Here is a 21,209-nt window from a genome sequence, read left to right as displayed (position 1 = left end):
CCTGATAATTTTTCTCGCTCTCCTAAGGCAATTCAGAATATGGATGGCACCAGGGGTGCCCACTTGCCCCCCACATTGAGAGTGCATGGTAACATGATGTGTCACATGATGCACCATGTGACACCACCCAGTGTGTGCCATTTCTGTGCTTGCTTGTCCGAGACCCCACCTGGCTCCTGGGCTGCAGCTGGAACAAGTGAAGCAAAGATTGCCTGCACTCATCCCAGCCGCCACCTGGTTCCTGGGCTCCCGGGTTGCCAGGCAGCAAATGGGACGAGTGGAGCAGAAATCTCCCGTGTTCGTCCCAGCTGCCGCCTTGCTCCTGGGCTGCTGGATGGAAGTTGGGGCTGAGGTTGGGGTGCGTGGAGGGTGTCTTGGGCGGTGGGGGATAGCAGCCCCTTCAATATTTGGGGGTGCTGCCCCCTGCTGAAAAATATTGGGGGAGCTGAAGCCCCCTCTGCCCCCTAAACTTAGCACTGCTGGATGCCACATTCCTTGTAAATAGAAAATAATTCAGAATTTTATTTGGGAAATTAGAATAGCTTTAATATGAAGGCACCCATGAAAAAAGACCAGAAAAAGCTCGCAAAAGAAAGGAATATTTTTTGAAATAAACTTCTTTATGAAAAGTGTTTTGATATGTCCATAATATTTTCATATTTTGAAGGCTTGCCAGAAAATACTATTTTACCAGCTATGAAGAAATCATTGTATGAGTTCAAGGAATTTTTGCCTATCATTATAGCTTTACGGAATCCCTGTCTTCAGCCGCGGCATTGGGAAACAATACAGAATATTGTTAAGCAGACAATTAATGGGGATAAACGACTGACCCTGGATAAGATTCTGGAATTCAATGTAATTGCATGATTTATAAGTACCATTTATTATGCTGTAAAATACCCCCCCCCATCCTCTAGGTTTTGTAGTCTCTTGGGCATTTTTTCAAGTTTTACAGTTAATAGATTTATCTATTTCATTTTAAAGTGGCTAGAGAACTAGCATATTTGTCTTGCCCATATTTGTTGGGATCAGTTCAGTTGGTCTCTTCTTAGATATGTGGTTCAGGTCACTGGATATATGAAATGGAGCCAAAAAGCTTTGAGAAACTGCATGTTCCCAAGGCTTCTAATGAAGCCTCTTTACGTGGTCATTGCATGCCCAGCCGCAGAGTCCCCGCCCCCCAGGGAGCCTGGCTAACAAGGGGATATGAATAAATGGACACCACAACTCTCTGGAATTAAAAAGGTCACAATTTGGTTGATTTCAGAAGTAGCCATTGTCATAATTAGATACAAGATGAGGCCATGCTGGACTTTCAGGCTGTGGCCAGGTGCCAGACTTTTCTGTGCAAAAGTCAGAATTTTGTGTTGGTTGTACATTTTGAATAATTTCTTTTTACTTTGCACACGTAGCAAGTGTGATTCCATCATTTGAATGATAGTAGCATGGCAGGGGACATAACTGTGAAGCCACAGGAATCAAACTACTATTACATTCTATCTAGAGCACAGGAATTCCTGTTCTCCTTCTTTTGGTGAACTGTGTATAATGTACCATAGGGGTATACGAATAAATTTTATCAGGAGAAATCATGGAGGTGGTAATAATACGGATACTGCATTAGCCTCAAGTCAAACAGGGAATCTTGAAAATTACTTTCTTTGTGAATACATTTTCTGAATATATATAACAGTTATTCATTTAACAATACCAGCAGACAAAAATGTTTCTAATTTTTAAACTTTTAGATGTTTCAGTATAGAAAAGAAATAAATGAGGTATCTGTAACAGCGTCCAATGAAGCAACTCTTGAAGCGATGCTGAAAAGGATAATTGACATTTGGTCCAAAACTGAATTTCATTTATCTCAATATCACACTGAAACATCAAATACTTTGATTATTTCATCTGCTGAAGATATAATTGCTTTGTTAGAAGATTCTCAAGTGACAATTTCAACAATTAAAGGTTCTTGTTTCATTGGACCAATTAAGGTAAATCTTACTAGACCCATTTCACATTTTTTAAATTATGTATGGTTTTTAATCTATATAAAATTTGTTCATCTATATTTTCCTCCTCCTCTATCGTTTACATTTCTTTTGCATTCTGTCTCCAAAAAATGGTCATGACACTCCATGTGTGGCCCGCTTTACATATAATTGTTACTCACTTGTGAGTTGCGGTCCACCAGTTGAAGACCAATGCTTTAAATAATTACGATTCTTAATTAATTAATTAAAAAAAATATACTGCTTGTCATGCAAGCATCTTCCAGAGGTATACAAGAGTAAAAAATACAAAACAAATACAAAATATACAATAATATTAAAATCAGAAGGCAATCTGTAGTCAGATCAATTTAAAACCACAAAGGTAGGCATCATGAACCAGCAAAATCCAAGAGAAATAAAAGAAACTTCCAGCATGTGTTGTAACATCCAGCATGTGTTGTAACAGTGTTGACTCATGCCTTATTTCTGGGTGGAAGGCTTTTCTGGATTTTACGTACCACTGCATAAAAGGCTGTCTTCCTCATTGTTGACAGACCTGCAGCTTGTGGCACAACTAGGAGGGTCTCTGAAGACGATAGCAATGTGAACTCAGGTCTATATGGAAGAAGGCATGGTTTCAGGTAACCTGGTCCTGAGCTGTTTAGGCAGAGCTTTTTTCAGGGGGAACTCCCCAGAACTCAGTTCTGGCACCTTTCTAGTGTATTCCAGAACCTCTCAGGTGGGTGCCATTGCCATTCTAAGAGAAAGAGGGAGGCACCTCTTTTTCTAGAAAAACAGCACTGTGTTTAGGGACTTGTACATTAATATCTCACTTGCTGGATCATCACCTTGTCGTGGTGAGTGGGCTTGCACATTCCTATGACCCTTGTGAGTGAAACCGTCAGGAATCTTGTACTCCCAGCAGGGTCACCCAAGGCGGTAAGGTCAAAGGGAAGGAGCTAGACAAAGACAAAGACTTCTCCTACCTAGGCAGTTAACTTTCCACAAGGGTCAACATTGATGCCAAAATCCAGCATCGCCTGAGCTCTGTGAGTGTGGCTTTCTCCCGATTGATGTGCAGAGTGTTTGAAGACTGGGACATTCACAGGGAAACCAAAATGCTTGTTTACAAAGCTATTTTTACCAACCTTACTGTATGCTTGTGAAATATGGACCACTTACAAACGCCATCTCCAACTCCTCGAAAGATTCCATCAACAGTGTCTCCGGAAAATCTTACACATCACTTGGGAAGACAGATGAACTAATATCAGTGTACTGGATGAAGCAAAGATCACCAGTGTTGAACCAATGATTCTTCAACATCAACTTCGTTGGACTGGTCATGTTGTGTGGATGCCTGATTATCATCTTCCAAACCAACTACTCTATTCTGAACTTAAAAATGGAAAGCGTAGTGCTGGTGGTCAACAAAAGAGGTTTCATAGAATCATAGAATCATAGAATCATAGAGTTGGAAGAGACCACAAGGGCCATTGAGTCCAACCCCCTGCCAAGCAGGAAACACCATCAGAGCACTCCTGACATATGGTTGTCAAGCCTCTGCTTAAAGACCTCCAAAGAAGGAGACTCCACCACACTCCTTGGCAGCAAATTCCACTGTCGAACAGCTCTTACTGTCAGGAAGTTCTTCCTAATGTTTAGGTGGAATCTTCTTTCTTGTAGTTTGGATCCATTGCTCCGTGTCGCTTCTCTGGAGCATCAGAAAACAACCTTTCTCCCTCCTCTATGTGACATCCTTTTATATATTTGAACATGGCTATCATATCACCCCTTAACCTCCTCTTCTCCAGGCTAAACATGCCCAGCTCCCTTAGCCGTTCCTCATAAGGCATCGTTTCCAGGCCTTTGACCATTTTGGTTGCCCTCCTCTGGACACGTTCCAGTTTGTCAGTGTCCTTCTTGAACTGTGGTGCCCAGTTTAGAGTTTAAAGACTTGTCTAAAGGCAAATGTAAAAAAAAATGCAGTATAAACACCAACAACTGGGAAACACTGGCCTGTGAGCGCTCCCCTTGGAGAACAGCCTTTACCAAAGGTGTCATGGACTTTGAAGACACTCAAACTCGGAACTCAAGGGAGAAACGTGCTAAGAGGAAGGCACACTTGGCAAATCCACACCGTGATCAGCTCCTGCCTGGGAACCAATGTCCCCAATGTGGAAGGGTGTGAGGGTCCAGAATTGGCCTCCACAGTCACGGACTCATTGTTAAAACCGTGTTTATAGAAGACAATCTTACTCGGCTACCAGTGATACCAAAGAAGAAGACATTAAAATGAAAACATTGAACCTGACCCATTAACTAAGTGGAAGCTAGTGAAGTTCTTTTTACAAGATGTTACATGTCCATTGCTAGCCACACCACTTGGCAACCTTGCTGCTGCATTCGGCAGTACATGGAACTCCCAGTTTGCATGCATTTGGTACGCGTGTGGTCACTGACACACACTTTGGTTTTGGTCCCGGAAGGGGGTGAGGTAGGGCACAGCAGGCATATGAGCTTTCCGCCAGTGCGTTCAGTGCATCACAATTCAACCCCTGCATAAACGGGGACTTGCCTGTATTGCAGCTTCCACACCATGCATAAGGGTAGTCTTATAGAGGGCATTGCCAACCTCAAGATATGAGGTTACCAACTTGTGATGTTGTGAGTCTGATTGTGAGTTTGATTTGCTAAGCCATGTTTATAAAAGAGGATTATATGCTATTGCTTCAGTTTATGTTTATTCTGTTTTTATGGTAGAGTCTTGTGGATGCTTGGGATCGTAAACTAAACCTATTTTCTTGTACTCTGGAGGAATGGTTGAATTGTCAAAGGAATTGGATTTATCTTGAGCCAATCTTTTGTGCTCCAGAAATAAAAAGGTAAGATTTGGTCCAGCAGTACTGTCTCACCTATACTGAATAATTAAGATTTCATATCTAAGCTAAAATAAAACATGAATTTGTTCATCAGAAAAAAATCTAAATCATGTTCTGAAATGTATTTGGTACTCTTTTGGTTTGGTGGGGAACTACAGTAGGACCTAATACACCTATAATATTAATTGAAACTATGGCTGAAGATGAATGAGCAAGCATGTAGCAGTCAGAGATAGGGAATCTTTTTCAACCTGAAGACTAGATCAGAAATGCCCACCTGTCCATCTGTCAATTGCCTTATGGCATCAGGTGACAACTTCAAAGGGGCTTGCTGTTAATGCTTACACAGACAGCAAACTCCTTTGGAACCGCCAAACTGCTTTGTCCATTTGCAGATTGAATTGGGCTTCAAATTGTGCCCACAGATAGCCATTTTTCCTCTGCAGACTTGTAAAGCTGCCCATAAAGGGAAAATGTCCATTTGCAGGTGTGGTTTTAATCCAAACCACACCTGCAAATGAGCAGCTTCAAAGGAGCTTATTGTCACCAAGCCCCACTTGCTGAGGAACAATGAACAATTGGGAGCATACTTTAAGCATTTGATTGTTTCTTTACTCCACACCTGACATCATATATAACTTCAAGTATGTGACAGGTGGACCTGGTCAGGGCCAAAATTGGATCTGTGCTGGGCCCAATTAGTCCTACTTGTCAGAGGTACCCCACCACTGGTGTAGGTACTGAGAGCAAAAATGGTTGCTACTTGTGTTCTCCCCTGATCTTGCTGGTGCTGCTGTGCTACCCAGAGTTAAGACATGATTTGGCTTGCAGTATTATTAGCTTTGAACTCAGGCTCACTCCCAAACAAACCATGATTTACTATGGGCGGAAGGCTATCACATGGGTTGTATCACCACCTAGTGTCCAAGTTAGAAAATGTTCAGAGCTGAGTGTGTATGTACTTCCCATCCTCACTCAGTTCATTTCCTGCCTTCATATGAGATTAATCTAGACAGCTTAGCTTATAGTTGGCTTCTACTTCTTGTCTGTCTGTGGACTTTGGTTTCCTTTTCTTTGTGAGTTTTGTTTGTCTCTGTATGTTTAATGTGAGAGTACCTTTCCTAGTGTTTATTATTTCCTAAAAAGCCCCCAAACAACCCACCTTTTATTCTGCTCCCATCTTGCTTCATTCATCTACCTTGTTGCATCATCCTGGCCTCCCTTTCTTCTGAGTTCCCTGGCCTTTTGCCTCTCTGCCTAGGCTAGGTGCTTGTCTTTGCCCCATCCAGTCCTTGCTCCAAGAGTCCTCCTTTGTCTTGTGGGACACACTGTTAAGTCAGTGTTTCTGTAAGTGTGTGCTTTAAATACAGACCATAGGGATAGTGTAACTGTTCCATGAAGACAAGTTCGTTGTTCTCCATTTTATGCTTTAAGAATATTTGTTTTTTAAAAACAGACAGCTTCCAGAAGAATCAAATCTTTTCTCTCAAGTTGATAGCAAATGGAAAGATCTCATGAAACGTACAGAAGATAATCCAAATGCTCTTAGGGCAACTACCACAGTAGGAGTTTTTGAAACTCTGCAAACCAACAATGCACACTTAGAGAAAATACAGAAGGCTCTTGAGGTAAACAATACTAAGTTTTTTAATTGCAGTAGAAGCAACCCCCAAAAGACCTATTTGAAGTGAGCTATGGGCTATTGTTATTTGGGCCACCAGAATGTTTGCACTAAGATCAGGAGTTTGAAGGACAGTCCTTGACACCTTTGGTAAAGGCTCCAAGGGGAGCGCTCACAGGCCAGTGTTTCCCAGTTGTTGGTGGTTATACTACATTTTTAAAGATTTGCCTTAAGACAGTCTTTAAACCTATTTTGTTAACCACCAGCATTACGCTTTCCATTTTTAAGTTTGGAATAGAGTAGTTGCTTTGGAAGATGATAATCTGACATCCACACAACATGACCAGTCCAACAAATTTGATTAACTGCATCTGATTCCTCCCCTCTCAAAAACAAAAGGGGTGAGATGTCTGTTGAAGTAAAGAGTTCCAGGACTTCTGCTGTAGGGAAGGTAGATTTATTTCCCTTCAGGAACAGATAGGGGGGATGAGCTATGTAGTTAAAGACAAAGGGAAGCGGTTGCAAAGTAGCACATTGTAGCCAGCAGGATTGAACAAGAATGCCATCCTGCTAAGGAAAGCATCACCCTAGGGCTGTTAGGATTGAACCCTCCACTCACCAGCCAGTGACACGTTTATGCTGAATTGTGAAATCGAGATTGGGAGATAATGTAGGTAATGCTTTGCCAGCAGCTGCCATAGTCTCAGTTGTGTGAGTAGGCCCTCCATGAACCTCACAAAATTGCCAGAGCATGCATATAGTTGCATGAATAAACCTCTGATTTCTTAATGGGGTAGACTAAGGCTAGTTCTTCATTCAGTCCCACAGCCTCAGACTGGCACCATGTACTGTATGATATTGATATTCTTTTCACATCTGTTTCAACAAAATCCAAAAGAACATATGGCAAAGAACAGATTAGAGGGTGGGAATGAGGAAACTGACTTAAATGAGGAACACGCTCCTAGACGATGAAAAGTGTAGGATGCTTTTTTATAGTTTCATTTTCACTTTATAATTTTTAGTCAAATTTTGTCTCATTTTTAATTTTGGGGACAGGACTATCTTGAAGTTAAACGTATGGTTTTTCCAAGATTTTATTTTCTCAGCAATGCTGAACTTATCGAAATATTAGCTGACAGCAAAAATCATGATGTTGTGCAGGTAATATTTAATATCACATACATCATACTTTTTAAATGTTTTTACACATAGTTATAGGCTTAGTATTTATTATTTTATTTTGCTTAACATATTTGCTGCAGCCTCATCTTGTGAAATGTTTTGCAAATATAAGGAAGTTATATATACGCCCACAAGAACAGAGACCTCCAGTGGTTTTAATGATCGGATCTGCTGAAGGGGAAATTCTTCTAGTACCAAAGTACGGTAAACAGTTATTTTTAATTTTAAGGTAGCAGCCATAATTCTATAATCCATATAACTTGTTCCATCCCTGCAAAGATTTCCACTTACACACCAGAGCTCCCTGCCATGGGCCTCCTAAATCTGTTCTGAGTGTTCCCCTAACCTGCTGGCACAGATGTTGGGAGGGCACAGGGCACACGTGGGGCAAGAAGAGGAGGAAACGATCCACTGCATAATTGGAAATCCTTGCACTTACAAGACAAGTTAGTTGGATACCACTCATACAATTTCAGGCAATTTGTTGTGGTAGGCTTTTTTGAGCTTGTTTATTCATAAGTATATGACTAATTAGATGATCTGAGTGATCTGTTATAAATGTCTAGCTGTTGCAGAGTGCAGCAAACAAAAGATGGACAGAAATGAGTCTCCCTTGGTTCAAATAGAAGAATGTAAGGGGGCAGAGGTGCAGGGGGGAGTGTGACTGAGATTTTGGGGTTTTATATTTTTGCTTGCATGTCTCCTTTGCAGGGCTGTGTCCTAATAAATCTAATGCACCAGCCTGCACTGTAAGCACCAATGATGCAGGTGTTTGGAAGGAGGCTCTATCCTGACTGCTACTGGCTCCCTTTTAAACAAAAGGTTGAGTTTAAAAAAAATCAAAACCCTTAAGGACAGAGTGGGAAAAGAGTTGGGGGAAAAAGATGTGTTTTTATTAAGTGCTGAAATTTCAAATACTGTCTCATAGGAATGTTCGTATTAGAGGTCCTGCTGAACTGTGGCTAGGAAATGTTGAAAATACCATGTATGATATGGTAAGAAGGTAAGTATCTGTGTTAGAGAAGTTACATAAATTTGTAAAATTATTTATTACAATAAAAGGAAAGTAACTTCATCCTTTTTCTTACTGTACATTTAGGTTTTTAATTAGGTTTGAAAGTTGCTGCAGTCATGGCCTGCTTAGTTCTAACACAATTCTTTTCAATATACTGGCAGTAGGGTGTTGGCAGAGCAGCAGTATTTCCTAGCCCTTCTAAACACATTCCCTTGGGGCTTGGGGAACAGAGAGGCTGATTCTTAGCTTTTGCTTCCTTTGAATCTCCGTGGTGTCTGGTAAGGTGTCTGGTAAGGTCTGGGAATCTCCTGCAGGGGTTTCCCAAACTTGGGTCTCCAGCAGTTTTTGGACTACAGCTCCCATCATCTGTAACCACTGGTCCTGCTAGCTAGGGATGATGGGAGTTGTAGTCCAAAAAAATAAATTATCCTTTATTCACAATTCTGGAACGCCTGGTTTCTCTTTTGATTTTGAACCATGTTTTATATAGGCACAAGTGTAATGATATAAAACAAAACTTGAACTCATGATTACTATTCTTTGCAATTTTGTATAGTTACGATGTTTTTAAATGAAGATGTAATTAGACACTACAAGAGACAACAAATTGTCATGGCTTCATGGCTCTTTTCCTCACCTCCTTATAATTTGTAGTTTAACACAATGATGCCATTGCATTGTACATTGCTGCACACCCTTCTCACAGGCTTAGGGCATCTCACAGTACTACATGTTGTATCAATCTATATTTATTTATTTATGAATATTTATATCCCACCTACTAACTGAAGTTATTGAGGTGGCTTACAATATATCCCACCCACCCCCCATTGGTGCTGATCAAGGCGAGGAGGGATCCTTGCCTGTTACAACTCCCTTCCCTAACCCAGAAAGCCAGGAAACAATGTCACACCTCCTCCACATCCTAAAGAGAGGTTACATAATAAGGCAGAGTGGAGAAATGGCAGCTTTATGTCTCTTGCAAAGTCTAGTTCCGTTCTCACTTACATTCCTGTATAATATGCTAGAAAACAGCCTAGTGAATTTGCTACAGATGTATTAATTTATTGTAACTATTAATGTACTTTAAGATTTATAACAGTTGGAATCGCAGAATGGAATCAAATGGAATTTAAAGAATGGTTTTTCACTCACCCAGGACAGGTGATACTACTTGTGGTAAGCACATTACAAGACGCATTCAAAACTTTGCCATGTCACTTAACATATTTGGAAGATTCTGTATTTAAAATGCTCTGTAGTAGCACACACAAGTTTATTTATGTGTATACACGATAAACCTTTCTTGCTTTTGAGTTTCTGTAGGTGATAGAGCAAATCACAATGTTTACTGTTATTTCTGATGGGATGGATTTTGGTGCTAAGGGATATGACTTTACATATTTTAGTGCTTACATTCTTTATTCTGTACCAGTAGGACTGGAATCAAAGGAAAGCATCCTTTCCCTATAAATGGGAATTGTATAAATTTGGCAATAATTAGTAGAATATAGCAAGCTAAATGGGATTACACGGTGTCTTTCCTTATAGTGAAAGGGGGGGGGGAATTCTAATAACATTTCATGAACCATTGAAAAATGTATGTTTCTAATTTGGGATAGATGATTTATACAGAATGTTCAGGGTGTCCCTGGAAAACAACACAATATTTTGTGTTTAGCTGATAATAAATATCTCTCTCATTATTGAAATGATTGCAAGGTTTAATTCTAATTTTGGATTATCTGGTTTAGTTTTTGGATCATGATTTTGGATTGTGGTTTAGTTTTGGGTTCTCTTAAAGCCTGCTCATTCAGAATTCCCAAATCTCCCTGATGCTGTGAGAAATAGGAGAGAATGGGGAGAGAGCAAAGTTTTTCAATGATAATAATAATGATAAAAATTAAAAATAACATCAAAAAAGAAATGTAAGATAAAGTGCAATATTTAATTTTAATGCAAGTATTTAATTTTAATGCAAGTAAGCAAATCATAATTTTTGCTGCTAATAAATATTTTCATTTCTAGAGTCAAATAATGTTTTCTCGTGCGTGTGAACTGAGCTTGTCGAGTTCACATGCAAAAATGGAGTTGAAAGAAGGCCGCGATGATCTTATCAGCCTTATAGAGGAGCTAGCAGCGATAGCATCAGATATTCTTCCCTACCACAAGCAAAGCACATTGGAGGCATTGGTTACTTTGATCATTCACTGTAGGGATGTAATGACTGTACTGATAGATAATGATATTTGTAGCGCTGAAGATTTTGCATGGACAAGGTATATCAATATATCCATTCTGGGCTCTATTTTTGGATTTTGGGATAAGATGAAAGGATATTGCAATACTCAAAATAGATAACACGTTAGTTATATATTATCTGGTTTTTAAAAACACTATACTATAAATAAAAAAGTGCAATCTCAAATTTGTAGTGATAGGTTCTGCACAGGTATTTCTCCCTGTCTTGAGGTGCTGAGACAGGCCTCACTTCAGAGTGTTCTCATGCCTGAGCAGATTCACTTTTATGTTCCTAAATCAAATCCTTGCTTGTAGATGTCCCATTTTCTTAACCTCATGACAGAACTGTGCTCTTAATGGAATTTTGAACTTTGAATGTTATTTACATTGAAAAATCTATACATACTAGCTATGTTACCAATTTATATGCATATATAATTTTGATAAAAAGGACTACGTTGTTGACAAAACTGTTACACAAATTATTTTATTTCAGGCAGTTGCGTTATGAATGGCATGATGTCAACCCCTGTAAGGTTATCCAAGGTTATGCCTCTTTTGAATATGGTTTTGAATATCTGGGCTGCTCTCCGAGATTGGTTATTACTCCTCTCACAGATCGATGTTGGCTAACCGTTACTGGAGCTCTTCAGTTGAATTTAGGGGGCTGTCTTTCTGGTCCAGCTGGTACAGGAAAAACAGAGACTGTCAAAGATCTTTCAAAAGTAAGCGCTATCCATTTGATATCAATATGTACTGTCTTTTATACACAGATATTTCCAGATATGTCATAATAGATTTATGTTTCTGCAGTTGCATCTGGGAAGACAGAGTTGTGGGTCTTTCAGGTACAATGTGATCTTACCCATTCCCATCTACTTCTGCTCACACACTTTTTCTAATAAAAGTAGCCAGTCTGATAATTAGCAAAACATTTTATAGCTGTATAGTCACAAACTCTTCTCCTCAAGGAGTTTTGGTAATGTTGGCTGGCTTAGATAGCTTTATAATTTTCAGTGTCCTTTTGGATTTCTAAATGTTAGAACCTTTTTATTCCTATTTGCTAATGGGTTTTCATGCTAAACTGCTATTTTGATTATTATTTTTAAAAATACATATTACTCAATTTGGTGTGCTTATTTGGGGAACACCTTGGTTCTAAAAACCAGTGTCTGGGATCTATTTGGTCACATTGGTTGATGTGTAATTTGGCTTATTTTGCCTGAGGCTTCAAGAATTTTACCTCTTGTTCCTTGGAATCTTAGGGACATGTGGTGTATAACCTGATAATCTCTTGTTCAGAAACAGCCTTGATGGCATCCTTTGAGGGGTGATAGGATCCTAGGATTCACAGTAACTTTTAAATTCAACAAGAACTGCATTTTGGGTTGTCCTGGGCTTCTTGACAGTGGCAAAGGTCCAATTTATTATGGTGGATGATGAAGTCTTCAGATTGGGTAGTTCCTCTTGCACGAAACTCAGGCAGGAGCAAAGAATTGTGGGGGGTAGGCTGATTCTCTTCCTGCCTTGATGGAGCAGTTTGATTTACCCTGGCTCTCACTGTTTTCTTGACTCAGCTAAGTTCCTCTTTCTTTTTCTACTCTTCCTTTACTGTTTTTCTTTGGTTCCTTTTCGTACCTTTTCAGTCTCTTCGTCTCTTTTCCTCTGTTGGGGTACATAAAAAAGAAAAAGTTCACCCACTCCCTTGTGTCTTCTACTGCTTCTGATTTCTGTGATTTTCCTCTTATGACAGAGTTTAGCTTCTCCAAAATAGCACTTGACTTTTAAATTCAGAAACACAGCTCTTTCCACAGTATTTGTAAAGTGTAAAATATCAAAATATAAATGGCAAAACTAAACTGAAGGTATTTGAGATTTTTGTATATTTAACAGTTGTTAAATTACTCATTTATCTGAGTAAACAAATATAATTGCTTCTACTCTGAAAACTGCTTTTTTTCATTAGGCCTTGGGAAAATTGTGTCTTGTCTTTAACTGTTCTGAAGGTTTGGATGATAAGGTACAGTAGACAATTTTATTTAATATAGAATTTAGAACACTATTTTTTTTTTTTTTAAGTTTGCTAACAATATCAATAGCGCCTTTTGATCATGTTGGGAAACCCAATCTTATGGATGTTCTTTTCCTTGTAGTATTGCAATAATTGACTTATGCTGGTGCAACTAAAGCAACAATTTTTCACTGTTTTGCTGGGACCCTGCATCCCTGAGATTTTGGTAGTGTTCAGCAGCTTTCCTCTGACCTTAGAAAACTTTTACCTAATAAATTATTATGTCGCACTGCAGTCTGAAATCATATCTCCCCTGCTAAAAAGTAACATGAAACATCTGTGTAAATTGTTTTCAGAATTTTAAACGGTGAATATTTGTAATGTAGATGCTTAAAACTGAATGTCAATTCAATCTGAGATTAATTTTGTGTTTTGAAATTTAGTTACATATATCTGTATATATCTATTTATCCATTTATCTATATATCTATATATATAACCAGTGAGATTTTCCTGTTGATAAATGAACTGCATCACCTGAGAAAACATCTTTCTTCTGCCTAGTATTTTTGAAGAAATTTACCGTATTTTTCGCTCTATAAGATGCACCAAACCACAAGACACACCTAGTTTTTGGAGAAGGAAAACAAGAGAAAAAAAATTCTGAATCTCAGAAGCCAGAACAGCAAGAGGGATCGCTGCACAGTGAAAGCAGTAATCCCTCTTGCTGTTCTGGCTTCTGGGATAGCTGCACAGCCTGCATTCGCTCCATAAGACGCACACACATTTCCCCTTACTTTTTAGGAGGGAAAAAGTGAGTCTTCTAGAGCAAAAAATACGGTAGTTCATTTGCTTGACTTTCATAAGTAGCATTCCTCTTCATGTGGAACAGCATTCCTGTTAAGATACAACAGGTGCTCACTATCTGTTCTTTCCAGAAACTCTTAAAGTCATTTTTGTTCCATATAGCAACTGTTTTTTGTGTGTTTTCTAGCTTTTTTATTGTACATCACTTTGAGACATTTGTGCAGAAGGCATTCAATAACTGAAGGGTAAATAAGTCATCATCTTGGTAACTTAGCACCTAATGAAAATCTCTCCATTTTTTTTTTAAGGTTATGGGGAAATTATTATGTGGATTAGTTCAGTCTGGAGCATGGTGTTGTTTTGATGAATTCAACAGGATTGATGTAGAAGTCCTTTCAGCAATTGCATCACAGATTCAGGCAATCAAGGCAGCTAAAGATAGTTGCGCTGTCAGGTATATCTTTTGCAAGTAGTAATACCTTACGTCCAAACTACTAACTACATGCAAATGTATGTAACTTTGCCCCAATTTTAATTTTTTTGGTAATGAAAACAAGCCATGGAAGTGGAAGAAGCCTTTAGAAATCCTTTCTCCAAATGTGGATTAGTTTCCTAGTACAGAATGTCCTCCAGTTGCCCCATTCAGGACCAGGGAGCCCTCCATACCTGCCCATCCCCTATCCCCACAAAACAGTACTGCTGTCTTGTCAGGACTCAACCTCAATCTGTTAGCTGCTATCCATCCTCCAACTGCCTCCAGACACTCACACAGGACCTTCCCTACCATCACTGGTTCCAATTTGAAGGAGAAGTAGAGCTGCGTACCATCTGCATACTGGTGAACACCCAACCCAGCCCCTCCCCGATGATCTCTCCCAGCGGCTTCATATAGATGTTGAAAAGCATTGGGAAGAGGATAGAGCCCTGAGGCACCCTACAAATGAGAGCCCCGGGGTCTGAACATTCATCCCCCAACACCACTTTCTGAACACGGCCCAGGAGAAAGCAGAACCACTGCACAACAGTGCCCCCAGCTCCCAACTCCTCTAGACAGCCCAGAAGGATGTCATAGCTAATGGTGTCATAGTCAGTCCAGCAACACCAGGAAACAGCTCTCACCTCTCTCTCCCTAGCCTGCCAGAGATCATCACCCAGCGCAACCAAAGCAGTTTCAGTCCCATGATGAGGCCTGCATCCCGATTGGAAGGGATCCAAATGCTCCACATTCTCCAGGTGTGCCTGGAGTTGTTCAGTGACTACCCACTCAATCACTTTGCCCAAGAATGGAAGATTTGAGACTGGGCCATAGTGGACCATATTGGCTGGGTCCAAAGATGGCTTTCTAAGAAGCAGTTTAATAGCCGCTTCTTTAAGCAGGTCTGGGAAGACTCCCTCACAGAGGGAGGCATTCACCATTCTGCGGAGCCCATCGCCCAGCCTTTCCCGGCTTGCTTTTATGACCAGGCCCCAATGGCAAAGGTGGTTCCATTATATTGCAAACATGAAAGAGACTCCTGCTGCTGTTTTCTGCAGATACAATAGAGGCGGTCAAGAAGGTCCTCTTCGCCATTGTTATCGCCACTTGGTAGGCTCAACCCTGAGCTCTTAACACATGCTCAGTCCAATTCAGAATGAGTTTTCCTCTGCCGGCACTCTAGCCGTCTCAGCTGTGATAGTAACTTTATCAATCATCCTATCAATTTTCTGACTTCAGAAATACATTTTTTAAAAAACCAATCTAATGTTTGTCATAGATTTCTATTGGAAGGAAAAGAAGTTCGACTGAAACCATTCTGTGCAATTTTTATTACCATGAATCCTGGGTAAGTGATTTTAACACTTGTTCTTCAAAAAATACTAAAAGAGGTAGCAACCCCATTTTGAAATGAGCACATAGAACTACCTTATTCAGAGCATATAAAACCAATTCAGACTAAAGGTTCATCATCTCAGCACTGTCAGTGCTGACTGTCATCAGCTTTCCATGATTTCAAATTGGAGTATTTTGCAGGCTTACCTAGAGATACCAAAGAATGAATCCAAGATCTTCTACATCAGCTGTGGAGAGTCTCTGACCTATATGCCTAATTAAGACTGGCGGGTCCTCATTTGGCCTGCAAGGCTGTTTCACCTCAACCCATGCCCTTTCCCACACCTGTCATACACGTGTTCTATATAGAAAGCATGTGCTCCACTAGTCATTGGGAGATTTGATTCAGTTCACAGTTAAAGGCAAACCTGCATAATTTGCAGGTCTGAAATAATGTGCAAACTGAAACACAGCCACCATTTGAAATTCAAGTATCTCTGGTTTTTGCAATGCTGTTCTCCAGCCAAGTATGGTAATTGATAATAAACTTCATATACAGTGGACCCTTGGCTGTCAAACGTAATCCGTTCTGGAAGACTGTTTGACTTCCAAAACGTTCGACAACTGAGGCGCAATGGGCGGTTGGCAAAATCCATTGAAAAAATGGAGAAACGCGCCTCAGAAGCTCGACTTCCGAGGTGTGTTCAAAAACAGAAGCATTCACTTCCGGGTTGTCAGCATTTGGAAGCCAAAATGTTCGACTTCCAAAGCGTTCAACAACCAAGTTTCCACTGTACTAGGATAAAGTGTCCATAGAAATGCATATATTGGGGAAAATAATAAGATATGAAATTATACAGCAGGAAATTGCTTTGCAAAAACGTGTATACTGTATTAGGAGAATTTCACCCTAAAATGCTGATGAATTTTCATGATTACATTTTTCCAAAATAAATCACAAGCTTTTTCTGTATCTAAATAGTTGCTTTTAAAAAGTCAGACTGTTAACATTTATTTGTTGGAAGTATTAAAACTAATACTTTTGAGTGTTATCGGTTTATAATTGCAAAAAAAGACCTGGTGACTTTTGTTTTTCTTTTAAGATACAAAGGTCGTGTAGAACTCCCAGACAACTTAAAATCATTATTTCGCCCCGTCTCAATGATGGTACCAGATTATCAACTCATTGCTGAAATAATGTTGTGTTCAGAAGGTTTCAGGTCGGCAAAATCACTCTCAGAGAAGATAGTAAACCTTTATCATCTTTCTAGCAAGCAGCTTTCACGCCAGGTATAATATAATGACAGACAGAGAGAGAGAGACAGCCTTTGAACCCTTGAACCTTTTCTTGGGACCTATTAGTGGGAGTCTCATTGACAGTTTTACATGTGATGTTACCCCCGTTGCACTACAAAGAGAATAACTATAATAAGCCTATACAAGAACTTTCTGTATAGTTTTGTATCTTAAGTTTACATTTTGGGATTATGAATTTTTATTTTTTAATTATTTTCTGTGTTCCTTTCAATAGTCTTGGCCTGTCTCCATTTCATCCAATTCCCCCCACTTTAAAACTGTGGTGGCAGTTTCCTCCTCTGAATTTCCTCATTTTTTTCAGCATGGCTCCTTCAGCCTGGTGCACTTTTTAAACCTGTAATTCATTCTCTCTCTCTCTCTCTCTCTCTCTCTCTCTCTCTCTCACACACACACACACACCTGCTTGCCAACCCCCTTCATCCCCCTCTTTAACCCTTTAGAGCTTCCCTTTCATACCCCATACAAAATCTCATTTTACATCTTTCCAACCCCATTTCTGAAGCCACTTCTCTCTTACGTTCTGTAGTGCTGCTTTGCACCCGTTTCCACCTTCACCCCATGTCTGTGCCTCTCCCTCTCCTTTTGCACACAAACCACCTCCATGGTAACTTCCTGCATCTTCCTTCTCCCGCACATTATAATTATTAGGAGCTTTTTTCACCTTCCACCAGGTGATAAAGCCACCATCCCCTATTATTCAGACCCTTTCATGTCCCTGCTTTCATCTTAAACCCTATTGCGTGGACAGGCGGAGTCCCCAGATCCCGAGCGATCCCCCCCATCATGTGGAATAACGACTCAAGACAACATGCTATGGGATTAAATTGGCCACAACTTTATTAAATTTCAAATGTGGGTAGACCTTGGCTCAGGCATTGGGCATTCTCCCTCCCCAGTCCCCAGCCGGGGACCTAGGGAGCATCAGGGTTATCCAGTGTGTGTGTGGTGGAAGGGCCAGCTCTGGAGAACATATGTTCAAGCAGAGATTGCCGCCCCCGTTACGCCGCCGCCGCAGGGGAGAGCAATGACGACCTTTCGGCGTACGGTCAAAGCCTCCCTTCAGAAACCCCTTTAACAGGGGACCCTGGTATTGCTGCCGCAAAGAGGACCCTTTCATGTCCCTGCTTTCATCTTAAACCCTATTCCCATTCTTACTACTCCCTCCTTTGCAACATCGTTTGCACCCCTATTTTCCTCTTCACTCTCCCTTTTCCCTCCATCTTTGCTTCCTTTTTTCAAAAATAAACCAGATCTGGAGATAAAAGGAAAAAAGAGTTCATTTCTAAGCTTTACAAAATTTTGACAATCTGTTACCTCCTGGTTTGCAGAATGCTCCATTTTATATTTTCTAGGATCATTATGATTTTGGTATGAGAGCCATAAAAACTGTGTTAATAAGGGCTGGTCAGAAGAGGCAAGAGTTAAAAACACAGTAAGTAAGATTTTTTAATTGCCTAATGCATAGCAATAACATTATTGTGCTATAGGCTGTGATGTCCTGTGCATAGAATTTCGGAAAAGGAGATATCGACACTCAGTAGAGTTGTGCAGCAGAATCCCATATTTATTCGGGAGTAAATTAAACTGAGATCAATGAGATTTATGCTCTAATAAATGTGATTTAGGCTGTAATCCTATTCATGCTAACACCCTCATTCCCTCCCTATTTTTCTCCCACTCTGCTGGCAGAATTTGACATGCATACAGCAAGTGTCATGCTAGTGGCACAATGTCATTAGGGATTAGAAATTGTGCCAGTTCCTATAGCCCAGGGTTGTCAACTTTTTTGGACACGTGAAGGCAACTTTATGTTTTGCCCCAAAACTTCTTTCTAAGAGGGCTGGGTACCTACTTAAAAGAATAAAAAAATGGAAGCTTAGAGTCTGGGGAACCTTACCAGAAGCACCAGTGAAAGGCATAGTGGGCACCATGGTACCACTGGGTGCAGAGTTGGCAACCCCTGCATAGCCCCTCGGCTGGTGGACCTAAAGTACAGGATTGCACGCTAAATCAAGTCCACGTGCCCTTGTTTTCCCTCTGGCTAAGGGCATATGGGCACTATATATTGCTCTGAACTTCAAAAATACCCAGGAAATCAAGCCATGGAGTTCAGCATCTTGTCTAGTGTAATCCTTAGTGTGAGTGCATTTAGTAGTAGTAGTAGTAGTAGTAATAATAATAATAATAATAATAATAATGATAATAATAATTAATAATAAAATTTTATTTATATCCCGCCCTCCCCAGCCAAAGCCGGGCTCAGAGCGGCTAACAACAGTAAAATAATACAGCATTCTAAAATCAATTCATTATAAAATCAGTTCAAATCAAATTAATGGCAATCATTAACTTCACACTTCTGTGAAGAATTACCAAAGGAAGGGGTCAGGCTGTGCCTTTGCCAAAGGCCTGGTGGAACAGCTGCCTTGCAGGCCCTGCGGACGGATGTCAAGCCCCGCAGGGCCCTAGTCTCTTGTGACAGAGCATTCTACCAGATCGGAGCCACAGCCGAAAAAGCCCTGGCTCTGGTTGAGGGCAGCCTAACCTCTCTGTGGCCCGGGACCTCCAAGATGTTTCTGTTTGAAAACCGTGAGGTCCTCTGTGGGACCGAAGCAATGTTGAGCATTTGATATTTGATGGCCAGAGCCAACCACATATGAACTATTTTAAGTAACGTGTTTTTGATTGTAGTGAACTTTAGGGTAGAGAGCAATAAGCTCAAATAAATATATTTAAGAATATTTGCCTAAGATATGCAGCAGCATGTGTGGATAAAATTTCAATAGTGATAGCCCCCCTTTTTAATGAAATAAACATCAGGAAGGGCTTTCTGACAGATCTGTTTGACAGTGGAATGATCTCCCTTGGGAGATGGTGGACTCTCCTTCCTTGGAGGTTTTTAAGCAGAGGTTGAATGGCCATCTGTCATTGGGATAGCTCAGTTGGTAGAGCATGAGACTCTTATTCTCATGGCCATGGGTTCAAGACCTGCCTCGGGGAAAAGATTCCTGCATTGCAGGGAGTAGGACTAGAAGACCCTTGGGGTCCATTCCAACGCTACAATTCTATGATTCTGTGAAAGAGCATGTAAATCTGTACAATAACTTACCTAATGATTACTATTATTGGATTTATTTTATAGAAATAGTAAAAAGAAAAAGTTTTCTACATCAGAAGAAACTCTCATCATAACTACTGTCCTGAAAGAAGTTAATTTACCCAAGTTTCTTGCTGAGGATGTCCCACTGTTTGAGGACATCCTGACAGATCTTTTCCCAGGGATGAAAGTTCAAAAAGTAAAGCATAGACGACTGCAGGTAATGAAACATGCAAGCATATGTTTTATTTACAAGGGGAAATTATTAAGCATTGGGCCTCAGGTGAAGGCCTCTGTTTATAGAAATCCTTCTATAAATGGGCAAAAGATTCCTGCTCTGCAGGAGGTTGGACTAGGTGTCCCTCATGGTTCCTTCTAACTCTGCAATTCTATCATTTATAGAAATACTTTTGTAAATAAAAATATTATGACCAACATTGGAATGTTGACTACTTTTTCACTGGAATGGTTTCAGTTACCATCAGGTTGATGGGGCATGATTATCTTTAGCTATAGCTGCCGGGATGGAGTAGAAGTAGAGACAGACCAAGTCCCTATTTAGGGGTCCAGTATCTATTCTGTTTACGGGACGCTGGTGGCGCTGTGGGTTAAACCACAGAGCCTAGGACTTGCCGATCAGAAGGTCAGCAGTTCGAATCCCCGTGATGGGGTGAGCTCCCGTTGCTTGGTCCCAGCTCCTGCTAATCTAGCAGTTCGAAAGCACGTCAAAGTGCAAGTAGATAAATAGGTACTGCACCGGTGGGAAGGTAAACGGCGTTTCTGTGCGCTGCTCTGGTTCTCCAGAAGTGGCTTCGTCGTGCTGGCCACATGACCTGGAAGCTGTACACTGGCTCCCTCGGCCAATAAAGCGAGATGAGCACCACAACCCCAGAGTTGGTCACGACTAGACCTAATCATCAGGGGTCCCTTTACCTTTATCTATTCTGTATACTTATGAATGTGCCAGGCACAGTATTTTTCCAGGGCATTGTGTGTGCTGAGGTAAGGGAGGTTGGTGATAGAAACAAAAAATGGTGACTTTTTCTATAGTGTTAGAATATCAGCTATTATGCTAATATTTACAATCTTGAAGTATTGTAATTCTAACTAATTATATACTTATTTGATTTTAGAGTGCAATATCTGTTGCAATACAGCATTTATGTTTGCAGACATGGGAAAATCAGATACAGAAAGTTATACAATTTTACAACCAAATTATGGTA

General features: G+C 40.3%; 1 protein-coding gene and 1 long non-coding RNA gene across 13 annotated transcripts in view; one reads left to right on the top strand and one right to left on the bottom strand.

Annotated features, from left to right (window-relative positions):
* DNAH14 (dynein axonemal heavy chain 14) overlaps window positions 1-21,209 on the top strand; it is a 137,439-nt gene that overhangs the window by 39,559 nt on the left and 76,671 nt on the right. For 10 of the 12 annotated variants that reach the window (XR_014155488.1, XR_014155489.1, XM_081857761.1 and 7 more), the window contains exons 21-37: window positions 668-858; window positions 1,752-1,997; window positions 4,761-4,882; window positions 6,336-6,507; window positions 7,560-7,664; window positions 7,766-7,884; window positions 8,614-8,688; window positions 9,792-9,879; window positions 10,729-10,979; window positions 11,438-11,666; window positions 12,908-12,961; window positions 14,068-14,213; window positions 15,514-15,582; window positions 16,673-16,859; window positions 18,239-18,318; window positions 20,029-20,203; window positions 21,117-21,206. Coding sequence is in view for 10 of the 12 variants with exons in the window: in XM_081857761.1 (XP_081713887.1) it covers window positions 668-858; window positions 1,752-1,997; window positions 4,761-4,882; window positions 6,336-6,507; window positions 7,560-7,664; window positions 7,766-7,884; window positions 8,614-8,688; window positions 9,792-9,879; window positions 10,729-10,979; window positions 11,438-11,666; window positions 12,908-12,961; window positions 14,068-14,213; window positions 15,514-15,582; window positions 16,673-16,859; window positions 18,239-18,318; window positions 20,029-20,203; window positions 21,117-21,206 (2,399 nt within the window). In the remaining 2 variants the exon portion in view is untranslated. The remainder of the gene's footprint in view (window positions 1-667; window positions 859-1,751; window positions 1,998-4,760; window positions 4,883-6,335; window positions 6,508-7,559; window positions 7,665-7,765; window positions 7,885-8,613; window positions 8,689-9,791; window positions 9,880-10,728; window positions 10,980-11,437; window positions 11,667-12,907; window positions 12,962-14,067; window positions 14,214-15,513; window positions 15,583-16,672; window positions 16,860-18,238; window positions 18,319-20,028; window positions 20,204-21,116; window positions 21,207-21,209) is intronic. The other 2 variants (XM_081857766.1, XM_081857767.1) reach the window with 2 other exon arrangements.
* Window positions 11,415-14,935, bottom strand: LOC309339646. The gene is made up of 2 exons (XR_014155494.1): window positions 14,528-14,935; window positions 11,415-11,625 (listed from the first exon to the last, which is right to left on the bottom strand). It is a non-coding gene; the product is annotated as an uncharacterized lncRNA (long non-coding RNA).

The sequence above is a fragment of the Podarcis erhardii genome, assembly GCF_964252035.2.
Source record: "Podarcis erhardii genome assembly, chromosome: 3".
NCBI classification, from domain to species: Eukaryota; Metazoa; Chordata; class Lepidosauria; order Squamata; family Lacertidae; genus Podarcis; species Podarcis erhardii.
This window is presented reverse-complemented; position numbering and strand designations above follow the sequence as displayed.